This window comes from Macadamia integrifolia, unplaced genomic scaffold (assembly GCF_013358625.1).
Source record: "Macadamia integrifolia cultivar HAES 741 unplaced genomic scaffold, SCU_Mint_v3 scaffold1599, whole genome shotgun sequence".
NCBI classification, from domain to species: Eukaryota; Viridiplantae; Streptophyta; class Magnoliopsida; order Proteales; family Proteaceae; genus Macadamia; species Macadamia integrifolia.
This window is the reverse complement of record NW_024868272.1, coordinates 89,234-101,718: the sequence shown is the minus strand read 5'-3', so window position 1 is coordinate 101,718 and position 12,485 is coordinate 89,234. Positions and strand designations below refer to the sequence as shown.

At 43.1% G+C, this 12,485-nt stretch overlaps 1 protein-coding gene across 1 annotated transcript in view; it reads left to right on the top strand.

Annotated features, from left to right (window-relative positions):
- LOC122064280 (probable protein phosphatase 2C 59) overlaps positions 1–11,828 on the top strand; it is a 46,293-nt gene extending 34,465 nt beyond the window's left edge. Inside the window, exons 6-10 of the mRNA XM_042627989.1 lie at positions 742–828; positions 895–986; positions 10,764–10,838; positions 11,247–11,431; positions 11,524–11,828. Of these exons, the coding sequence (XP_042483923.1) occupies positions 742–828; positions 895–986; positions 10,764–10,838; positions 11,247–11,431; positions 11,524–11,527 (443 nt within the window). The 3' untranslated portion in view covers positions 11,528–11,828. The remainder of the gene's footprint in view (positions 1–741; positions 829–894; positions 987–10,763; positions 10,839–11,246; positions 11,432–11,523) is intronic.
- Positions 11,829–12,485: the final 657 nt, after the last annotated feature.

Below are 12,485 nucleotides of genomic sequence, written 5' to 3'. Positions count from 1 at the left end.
GATGATATTAGAATCCAAACAGGTCCTTAAGTTCTTTAGGGTTTATTGGTCCTTGTAATATCCTAGAACATTTTCTCCATTATTATAAATAAAAAGGGATAGTGTCATGTTAGACACAAGTCATTACTTCATTTAACAAAGTTTATTTCAATAGAAATTGTTCATGCTTAAATATGTAGTAATAGTAGGGGCTAAAACAGTTTTTTTATAGGTCAGTTAGATTAAAACTCATGGCCTGTAAAAGTTCTGTCTGAGTTGTAGTGGAAGTAATTATGGTCCATCAAACTTTAATTTAGTTTCAGTGGTAGTTTTGTAATATGGTAAAAGGGGTGTTTTGGGGATTTTAATTTATTCTGTAGTTTATTTTTAGTTTTGATAGCTGGTAGGACTGTCTTGGTTGGTTAGGTGCTTTAGGAGAGGTTATTTACCTTTACTGTTTTGTAAATTAGTAGATTATAAGTAGTAATGACTGAATTAAAAATTCAGCTGCCATATGATTTGGGCTTGGCAGCAACTATGTATACCAGATTATCCACATGAATTTTAAGGACGGACGTTAGGTTTTTATCTTCATTCATTTTATATTCTTCCCTTCCCCTCTTAAAATCTTCATGCCACTGCTATGTGGATTCGCTGACCCTCTTTGAAGGGGGAATGTCCATAGGTTTTTCACTTTTCTTTTGTCCTTTAGTTGTTTCCTTGAATGCACATATAATAAAAGCACCACTGAATTTCATGCAGCCATAGCTGTGTCACGAGATCACAAGCCAGATCAAACTGATGAACGGCAGCGGATTGAAGATGCTGGAGGATTTGTGATGTGGGCTGGTGAGAAATAATCTTATTAGCATCTATTTTGTGAGTTATGTCTGTGATTCGAAAGTGCTAATGCAGGCACTTGGAGAGTGGGCGGTGTTCTTGCTGTCTCTAGGGCATTCGGTGATAGGCTCTTGAAGCAGTATGTTGTTGCTGACCCTGAAATTCAGGTCTGAAAAAACATATATATTATTGATACTATTTTTTTTTTTTTTCCATTGATAGATTTATTCAGGAGTTTCAATTTCATATGCACCTAATTTCTAGAATTGGCAAAAAATGCTGTAATCAGCACATTATTTTTATGTTTAGCTGCTTGTTTCCAAGTATCGTCTATGTCTGTTAAATAAGCAATTCACTCACAGTCAACACAGAAAAAAAATAAAGGTGAAGGTGGGGTGGGGTAGGATGTCACTTATATGATGCCAAAGATATTAGTGCCAAGTGGTTTAAATTTTCCTATAAACATTTAACATATCATAGTCTCTATGCTGATACTTCAGCTGTATGATAGGTAGTCCAGACGCCCATATGGCAGCTTGCTAAAGTCAGTTGTTAGACATGATCCGGGCATTGATCTGCTTTGATGGCTGGGGAATTGATTAAGCCTGATTTGTAAACTGATGTCATCTCAATGGAAACCAGATCATCCTATTCTCCACACATCCCCGAACCATCCACAGACAAAAATAAATAAATAAGGGTTGATGTGTGAATTAGCTTGTCCATGAAGTGGTTGAATACTCAATTAGTTTACAACTGTCTGTTCAGGTCTGATGACTATGATGACAACCATCTGCTTAAGCTGTCTGATGTAGGAAAAGGGATATTGATTAATTAAGGTTTAAAGAAGTCAAAGAAAATAGGGAAAGGATAAAATGAAGATACTGTTATGGTGCTGTGAGAAGTGCCTATGAACAATCTCTTTGAGAATGAAGAAGAAGAAGAAGAAGAAGAAAGGAAAGAGGAGCTGAGGGAGAACCATTTGAGCAGGGTGCATTTTAACCACTAAAACTACAGGGTATTGATTGGGGGAGCACCCCAGTGCCCTGCTTGAGTGGTTTTGATGCTCCACAAGCCATCGATTAGTTTTTGGGAGCATCATATCACAGGAAATTGTATTATTTCTGCGACTGTTCTTGAAGAGTATTTTTTGGATGGTCAAAACTTCTCTATTTTACATGAAATTGGTGTTGGTTGTTAGGTTATTGAGTTACCCATCCAACAAGATTAAGATCTTGCAAGTCCCACTTGTATCACAAGAGTTATGATCAGTTTACTGATGGGGTGTTGATCAGCGAGAAGATTCTATTTTAGGAAGTTTAATAAGATTATGATTTTTATGTAATTTCTAATGTAGTTTAAATGTCCTTATAATTAGTTCTTTTGGGTGAATAAAAAATTCATTACCAAAGAAGAGAGAGAAGGAATATACATCCCCTAGGGGGAAAAGAAAAAGAAAAAACAAGGAACAAAGGCCAACAAACTAATTAGAAGGGGGGGGGGGAAGAGAGATAATAGAAGGGGGGAGGTCAGGAGACAACAATGAGGCTGTTCTTGGGGGAGTCCCTAATTGGCCGGGGAGAGATCATCTTTAGCTTAGAACTAACTTTAAAATAGACGGCATTCCAAATCGTGTCGAAGGAGCGGGAATTGGAAGTCCATCTATGAAGGTTTCGTTCCATCCAAATATGGTTAATAGTGGCGCAAAATGCAAGCTTGCCAACAGTGTCACAGATAGTGGGGCCCCCAAAAGTCATGTCAATCTAAATCCATTCCCTATGAAGAGGGAGAATATGTCTCCTGCAGGGCCAAGAACTAAGGACTTTCTTCCAGATGGTGGAGGAGAAGAGGAAGGAGAAGAAAAGATGGTCGACATCTTCAATGCCATTCCAACAAAGAGTAGGCACAGGGGACCTGGATGTGACGTTGGGGGAGGAAGGACTGCGTGGGGAGGTAGTAGAGAGGGACGCCATGCAGTGAAGCTGTGGCCGAGGATGTGACCTTTAAACTAGACGATATTTCTCCAAGTGATGAGAGGAGCTTTGAGCCGAATGAGGTCCCAGGCAGACGCCAACGAGAACTGCACCAAAGAGTATGGGGTCTCGAGGACAAGATTGTCTCTACCTCTATGGCCCGGGGGAATGGGGGGAGGGAGGCCTAGAGATCAGTAAGAGGGGGAGTTCAAATGCCTTTAGTGTCAGACCGGGTCAGACCGGGTCAGACCAAAGGAGTAGATAATCCTAGGACAGACCAGAGGAAGGAGGATACCAGAAGGGTGCCAGGGGTCAATCTAGAGGAAGGTGTGGTATCTTTGCCAATGGAGCAAGAGATAGCGACCATGGCAATAGGCCTAGAGGAGAGAATTTTACACCAGATCCAAGAGGAATCGGGGGGAGGAGAGAGAGACCTGATTGAGTTGTTTTTAAGGAGGGTGGAGTAGACCCAAGACACCCAGATACTGCTGCCCTTGGAGTCAATCTTCCAAATGTGCTTGAGAATGCCAGCATTGTTGACGTCTTTAATTCTCCTAAGGCCAAGTCCACCTTCAGATTTGGGAAGACAAACTTGGTCCTAGGTCATAGGGTGAAGGAATTTGGAGGCTTCAGCTCCTTTCCAAAGGAAGGAGCAAAGGAGATTCTCTATGGATTTGGTGACGGAGGACGGAAGCACAAAGATACCAATCCTATAAAGATAGATGGATTAGAGAACGGAGCGGATAAGCACGAGACGACCATCATAGGAGAGGAGTTTGGCTTCCAGAGTTGGAGCCTTTTCCTCAGTTGGTCAAGGATAAGGGAGCAGACATTGGTAGAGAGCCTAGAGGTGATAAGAGGGAGACCAAGATATTTGATAGGGAAGGAGCCAAGGGAGAATCCAGTAATTTGGAGGAGGGTGGAATCCAAAACACCAGAGTGAAAGAGGCTGGATTTATGCAAATTGATAGGAGGCTAGAGAGGGATTGGAAGAAATGGAGGGAGGACATAATGGAAGAGATGGAGGTGGGATCCTCCTTGTAGAAGATCATGAGATCATCGGCAAAGGAAAGGTGAGTGAGGAGGAGGGGTTTGCATTTGGGGATGGGGGAGATGAGATGAAGCCATGAAGATCAATGGAGGATTGGATAGAGCGGAGAGAACCTCGAGGGCAATGGAGAAAAGGAAAGGGGAGAGGGGGCAACCTTATATGATACCAACCGAGGAGGGGAAGTAACCAGCCGGGATGCAATTGATGAGGACAGAAAAGGAGGGGGAGGAGATGCTAGAGAGGACCCAATGGACAAAATAGGGCGGAAAGGACATCTGGAGTAAGACTCGAGAGATGTAGTCCCAATGGATAGAGTCAAAAGCTTTATGGATGTCAATCTTAAGTAGGGCAGCAGAGGAATGGGATTTTCAATCAAAACCTCTGACAATCTTCTGGCAGAGAATGATATTATTAGCAATGCTCCTTCCCGCGATGAAGGCAGATTGATTGGGATTAATAAGGGAGTCGATGACTCTCTGGATTCTATTAGCCAAAATTTTAGCAGTGAATTTGTACAAAAGATTACAAAGAGAGATGGGCCTGAAATCAGACAAGGATTCAACCCCCTCTTCTTGGGGATGAGACAGAGGAAGGTGTGGTTGATCCTCTAAATCTGGCTGGGTTTAAGAAAGAAGCTTCTAATGGCAAGGATGAGGTCAGAACGGATGATGTTCCAGCAGGCGGAGAAGAATCTCATGCTGAAGCCATCCGACTCAGGGGCTTTGTTGGATTTGTGGGAGAGAACAAGAGCTAGGATTTCTTCCTTGGAAGGAATGGCCTAAAGGGAGAGGAGAAGATCTAGGGGGGGGGGGACAAATTTATTAAGGAGGTTAGGGGGATGGGAGGAGCAGGGGTTAAGGAAGAGGGTGAAGAAGATCGGAAAAAGAATAAGGTAGTCTCATCTTTAATATCTTCAGGGTGGCAGAGGGGGGATCCATCTCTAGAAATGATCTTGGAGATTGAATTTGCATTCGTTTTGGCTTTGAGGGACCTATGGAAGAAAGAAGAAATGGAGTCACCAAGCTCCAACCATTTGATATAGGATTTTTGCCTAAAGAAGCTTTCTTCTTGGGCCAAGAGAATGGAAAGCTTTTCAGAAATAGATTTTCTCTCTTCAGCATGGGAGAAGTTGAGGAGATCCTGATGACGACGAGATTTGATAATATCCAGCTTGACGGCGAGATTGGATAATATCCAGCTTGTCTCTACAGGAGGAGACTCTAGAAGTGATGCTTCCAAAGGAATTGGAGTTTCAGATCTTAAGGGAAGATTTGAAATTTTTTAGCTTTCTCGCGAGACAACAAGGGGCGAGGATAAAGCATAGATGGGGATTACCCAAGCATCCTGGATGATAGGGAGGAAGCCATTATGAAGGGTCCACATGTCAAAGAATTTGAAGGGCTTAGGACCAAACGAGAAAAAAGGGTGAATAAGGAGAGATGGGGCAGTCATCAGAGATACCAGGAAGGTTAAAACAAGCATGGGAGGAGGGAAAGGAGTGAAAACATGCCTCATTTACAACCACCCGGTCAAGCTTACAAGCAACTCTAGCAGAGAGTTGCTCCTCCAGTTTTGCCAAGTGAATTTGGCACCAAACAATCTAAGGTCGTTCATGGCAATGTCATTAATGCAATCATTGAAGGAGACGACTAAAGAAAGATCTATGGGGGATCCTCCAACCTTTTCATGGCTAGCTCTGACAACATTGCAGTCACCTGCCAAACCCCAAGGGAGGGGGGCAGTGGAGGAGGCCATCGCTCGGAGGGACGACCAAAGGGAAAGTCTGTCACGGGCACAATTATGAGCATAGATGATCGTGAAGAAGAAAGGAGAGGGATTGGAGGGAGAGGAGACGGAAAGGTGGATGGTTTGAGAAGAAGAGGAGATGATAGAAATGTTGAGCAGGAGGGGATTTTAAAGAATCCAGATGCGCCCATTTGGGGAATGGGCATAGTTAGAGAGAAAGGACCACGAAGCGGCTATGGAGGAGGCTATACGGGGGGCATTTGGCTCGAGAACTCGGGTTTCAAGGAGACAACAGAGAGATGCATGGGAAGAACGGAGAGAAGATCGGATGGAAGCATGCTGGGTGGGACAATTAAGATTACACACATTCCATAAACTCCACGTGGTCATTTGGGGGGGAATTTTGGCACAGAATGCTCTGAGGAGCGGAGACTACGGGGCTAGCGGGTGGAGGACTTTTTCGGCCTTTGATGATATTCCAAAAGTGGGGAGGACAAGAAGGAAGAGGTAGCAATCTGGGATGGTTTGCTGGTTCTGGGGTTCATCAGAATTTTTTTTTTGGGGGGGGGGGGTAGATCAGAGTTGGTGACAGTAACAGTGTTAGTGACAGCAGCCAGGTGTGAGCCAAGAGGATCAGCAGCAGGGATAGGGGAGCCTTTATAGTGATCAACAGGGTTCTTAGCAGCTCTTCGGGGAGGGGCAGGAGGAGCCTGCCCAAACCTGTGGAGAACAGCTGGGAGGATCTCAGGAGAAGCTTGGGATGATCTGGTCTTCGAGTGCCGAAGGTTGGCAGCAGGATTCTTTGACTGAGAAGCAGGCAAGTGGGAAGTTCTATTCCCCAGCAGAAGGCTGGGAGAACGGGCTTCAGCTGGAGGAGAAACTGTGGCGGTGGTTGTATTCTTGCTTGAGCAGGCTTCGACTAGGCCTAAGGAGGCAGGGGACGTGATGATAAGGCCTGGCGGAAGACTAGGAGGAGGATTGGAAGTTCGGACAGTATCACTCGTGTTGATAAGGCCTGACGGAGGGTCAGGAGGAGAGTCAACATATCGGATGGCAACGGAAGTGTTGGTGCTGACGCCTTCCAAGGCGTGGGGAGCAGAATGCTCAGGCAGAAGGGCCAGTACAGGCGACCGCAAGAATAGCAGGGATGGGCGGCGAAGTGGTGGAGATGCAGGCAGCAGTAGCAGGGTGAGGAGGGTTGGATCTGATGCCTTCCGAGGCGTGAGAACCATCAGAGGGACTCAGGGATTGACAGGGGAGGCCAAGGGAGGAGGAGCAGGGGCAACAGGACAAGAGGGTTGTCATAACAGGGGACAGGGTAGTAGGGTAAGGGAGATGACGGGTCAAGGCAAGGAAGAGAAGATCCGGGTCAGGGGGAAGGTCTAAGGCGGAGAAGGATGGGTCAATGGGCGGCTGGATAAGGGTCGTCGGATAGGAGAAGGAGAGAACGGGTCAGGCTCCAAAAAACGGATTTGGTTCTGGTCTAAGGAAGACTGCAAGGGGAAAGGATCAGAAGAGGGAAGGGGGAGAAGGGGGAGGAAGAGAATGATTGGTGAGGGCAATATGGTCAGAACAATGGGAGGATAAAAGGTTAGAAAGAGGAGGGGAGAGAGGCAGCTAGAAATGTCAGAGGAAGGAGGAAATGGAGTAGAGAAGGCGACAAGATAGGGAGAGTGGGGCTATCGAGGGACAGAACCAGAAATGGCAGGGAGATCGGCAAGATCTGCCGAATGGCAGGTTCGAGGGGATAGGCTTCCAGCATCAGAGCAGGAGTGGATAGAAAGAAGCTTGAATCTGTTGTGACCAACAGGTAAAGGGGAGTAGTCTATTGGATCAAGGGACTTAGGTCTGTAAGCAGCGGAGCTGGGGTTGGCAGAGTGACTGGGCAGCGCCATGAGACTACGATTCCGATGGGGATGCAGCGGTGAGATCTACCACGAACGTGGGACTTTATCGGCAAAGCAGCGGCATCAGGGTCTAATGAAGAAGCATCGGCACCATGGTTTACTGAAGAATCAGCAGGATCAGGCCAACTGTAGTAGCCTCAGTGTCGAGGGCGACTAGAGGAGCAGGTGCCTCAGACAGAGGGGAATTCTTGGGGGCGCAGGCAGCTGAGCTTATGGCCAAAGGATTTGCAGTAAGTTCACTATGGTGGCAGCCAGTCATAGTGAACGGCTTGATAGAAGGAGAGGCCGTCATCAGCATGTATCGCAATAGAGCTTGGAGGATCCACTTCAGCAGATATTTCTATACAAATTCTGGCAAATGCCAGTCGATCTAGGAGTTTGGTTCTGTGATCCGAATAAAGTGGTTTACCAATTACCAAACACAGAATGCTTAGCCCTTGCGCACACCAGAAGTGAAGGGGCAGATTTGGCGGGGAAACCCAAACTGGGATGGTTTTGAAGTCAATCTTGTTAAGGGAGAGATGCTGGTTCCTTGTCTAAGGAAGATGGATTTCTTCCCAACCAACCGGGGACCACCTTCCCGGGTGTAATTTTTGTCTTCTTCATGAGTAAAGTTAAAAATGAAGATTCCATTATCCAGTAGGACCATAGACAGCATGCCTGATGCCCTCCATTCCTGAGAAGAGATGCCTTGACGATGGGGAATGGAGGACGCTTGCCTAAGAAATGACCAATGATGAATTCTTCCATTTCGCAATCTCGGAATCCAGGGAGAAGCCAATCAGTGAATCACGGTAGGGAATGGGGGAATGAAGGAGAGTGGGAGCCCTCACTGAAAGGATGGGAGTGAGAGGAGGCAATATTTGCCCAAGATTTGGAGCCGGGGGGTGGGGGGAGGTGATACGGGCCAGAGGTAGCAGGTGAGGTAGAAGGGAGGGATGGGAGGGAGAGCAGGCAGGGGTAAGCACATTGCTAGGGAAGGGTGGGTGAGGAGGAGGAAGGGGATTAGGGAGGGATGCTGATGGTGGAGGCCGCCGGCGAAGCAGACATCAGGGGAGGCTGTGGTTAGGGGAGAGGGGTTATGATTGAACCTATAATTGTCAGAACAGTATTGATGCTGCCTGATTGTGTTACTAATAATTAGGAGTCTTATTATGAAAAAGATTCAGTTTCCTAGTTGTTTTAGGATTTTGTCTTTGAGGCTATAAATAGGGCTGTAAACAAGCTTATTTGTGCTGTTGAGTGGGTTTGGAGTAAGAATGTGGGAAATTTCTCCATCGTTATTGCTTTGTTCCCGGCGTAGCACCATGGTGACATTGTTGGTTTGATTTCCTAGCTGCCTACTATTTCTTCTACTATTCTCTTTTATCTGTTTTTTGGGTGAATAAAAAATTCATTACCAAAAGGATAGAATGATACAAGGCCCCCATTAAAACTGGGAAAAATAAAAGAATTTTCAGGAAAGAAACACCCAGGCCCAAACCTCAGAAAGGGGGTGAGGTTTGCTGAAGCAAGGAGAGAGGGAGACCCAAGGAGAAACCAATAAGCATGTTCCTTGGGGTGTCAACACACCTAGAGCAGACCACAGAAGCCTTACTACGAACATCAAAATATATATAGTCCCAAATCTGCTGGAAATAGAACTATGGGTCCATTTTTTGAGATTGTGCTCCATCCAATATGATAGATGGCAGCTCCAATGGCAAGCTTTGAATTATGAGTAGTGCAAATTAGGTTTCACTCAAAGCATCTCTTTAAATAGAAAAGCTAAGTTAGGAGATTACAATCTAACAGTCTAAATCACGCCAAATGGTGTGATCCTAAAGGGTATCCTTTAAGTTGTTTTTAATTGTACAAAGAAAGGGATGATACTACAAAAGACGTAACCTGAAAACCACCAATGGTAAGTATTTTCGTTACACTTTCTCCCCCACACTACCAACATTTGCAATGGGCCTCCTAACCATGGAATAAAAATCACCGCCATGATATGAATCCATTGCGTTTAAGTAGGAGATGTCATGAATATAGATTGGACCCAAAAACAATTGAAACATTTTTCAAATATAATTTATTTATTATAATAATAAAATAAACAATTTTTGTTTCTGATATTTTAGTGGGTTTGAACACCTAAAATAGTCATTGACGCTAGCAGTGTGTTCCTTGTTTTTTTTTTTTTCCATTAAAAATAAAATCCATCTTGTCCCTTTTGACGTGGTCCGTTGTACAGATAACCTACTGTGTAGCATACTTTAACGGGTCACCAGGTGAGTTGGGTTTTAGAACATTGAAAGTTGGTAATAGTAGTTCCCCTCTGTGAGTTCTCTCACTAAAATATTGGATTGGAATAAGTGTCATACACTTGGCCTCTTCCATCTGTAGGAGTGTTCTTACTGGGGGATTCTTCCCCTGAGAGAATTTAGCAACTGAGAACTAAATAAGGAAATGTTTACATGAGAAGTAAACTGATGCTTATTTTTAGTTGGCTATGAAAATGAATTGTAATAAAATATAGGGTTTTCCTTCCCGTCACTATGCCTAGTGAAGTATAACGCTTCACTATTTGCCACATGGTAGTGAATGGGTTAGTCCATGTGATAGAGGACCAGGCAAGCATCTCATCGGTACAATTTCAGCTTAAAATGAGTAGAAAAAGTAGCTAAAATTTAAAAAGAGGCCATTTTGTAATTTATATTCATATCCATTTGATGCCATTTGGTAATTTTACTGAAACTTTGAATAGGAGTTTGACCAACTTTAGTAGTAGAGAAAAGATTTAGGATAGTATAGATGTGGAGATGTTGCAATTTAGATATATTAAAGAAAAGCTACAAAAGCCTACTGTACCAGGAATGTCATTCTGTTTCTAGGATTCCAAAGTTACTTGTTTTACAATTATTAATTTATTAGATTGTTCATTTTTTTGGTGGTGGGGGTGGGGGTGTCCTGGGAATGAATTTCTTAGCTTATGCTGGGAATTTCCTGTATTTATCATCCCTTTCGTTTCACTATTTTGATAAATTGGTTTTTAATATTTTTAAATACCATTTTTTATTGAACTTAAATTGTTATGCTTGTATTGGTAATCACCTGTCAGACTTGCAAGAAAAATTTTCTGGCACCTGGTGACCATATAGGATACTGTCACTCCCAAGTTATCTAGCATAGGTTTTACTGAAAATGTAGGAATGCTGTCAATCCTCTAGTAGGGATTGAAACTTTGGGTGTTTAATTTGATGAATTTTGTTGCTACGGAATTGGCAGGAAGAAGCAATTGACAGTTCCCTTGAATTTCTTATTCTTGCAAGTGATGGACTGTGGGATGTCGTCACAAATGAGGTACTGTTGGGTTAAATCTTACGACGAGTTTGTAGTCTGATCCTCAACACTATGTTCCACAATATTTCGAACTTCTACCCTTGCATTTTCAGCCATTGAACCAATGTTGTCAAAGTTGATTTTTCAACTACTTTTTCAAGCTTTATGTTGCCTTGTGAAAAATGCATGGTTATGTGGAGATCTTGCGAGGCAATGTGCTAAGAATCTGGACTTAGGCTATGTTCTACCTTGGAGCACCTTTGAATGATCTTGGTTAATAGATGGATGTGCCACAATAAAAACATGGCCAAATACTTGCCACAAATATGAACTGAGATTAAGGTCGCTTTCGTTTTTCTGTCACATGCAAATATTTTGCTGCTTAATCCAAAAGCTGACTCCACACTTTTGGTCCTTGAAATATTTCAGGAGGCTGTTTCTATGATCAAGTCCATAGAGGATCCGGAAGAGGCTGCCAAAAGGCTGATGCAGGAAGCATACCAGAGAGGAAGTGCAGATAACATTACTTGTGTTGTTGTCCGTTTCTTGTCAAATTGGAGGGAACCTGCTCATATCGATCAAAGAAAAGGGGGACCTGCTAATAGCAGCTCTGGGTAAGCATCTACTTGTAGCTTTGCTCTTGGTATTCTACTCTTTCTCTTTACATGAATCGAACGAACTGAAATGAAATTAACAATTGTCACAGGTAAACCAACATCAAAGTTTACACGTTAGAAGACAAAGGAACCTCTCTGGTTGAGAACGTGGTTTCATTTTTTTAAGCCACTTGTGTTGTGTAACACAGTTTACAGTAACACAAGTGGTGGTGTGTGAATCTGTAAAGACAATTTTCTGTTTACACATCTAAATTTTACTGTAAGTAATAACTTGCTGTAACTCATAATAATGATAGCCTTCTACTAGCTCAGGATCATGGAGTTTTGTGCTACCATCTGAAGCCTATGATTCTAAATAGATCATGTGGGGGTGTTGATGCCCTCTTGAACTTGACTTTTGTTTTGATTTATTTTTGGTAATTATTATATTGTGCTAGATGAGCAGTGTTGCAAACCCACATACCCTCCAACCCCCACCAAAAAATAAAAGGGGTGGGGCCCTGGCTCTCTAAGTCCTTTTTTTTTTTTTTTTTTTGGATGAACAGGTTCACTTACGCTCTTGATAGGCACATAGTTTGTGGGTTAGGTTGTGTTGGATCGAATGGAAACGCCCGAGAGTGGAGTGAATTGGGGGTGAGCTTTTTCAAGCTAATTCCTTTCATTGTGATTAGCGAACTCTATTAGTTTGGATGTATACGGTTAGCCTATTTGTCTTTTTGGGTTGAAAACATATGAAAACATACCAACAAGGATAAAGGTATGGTATTGTATTGAGGGGACAGAAAACATATCAAGGATTTATCAGTATTGGGTATCAGATCAGAGGGATGATTTTAAGAGATACTGTATTAGAGATACGTAAGATACGCATAGAAATGATCAACATATGTATAGGAATATACTTTTGGACAAAGAAAAAAAAAACACTATAAATAAGTAATATATAACATGTATCACATATAAACATTAAAATGGAGAACGTAGCAGAACGAGATAGATGCATTCAATGGAAATATTATAAGGATGAGGTATCTTACACATTGATATACTT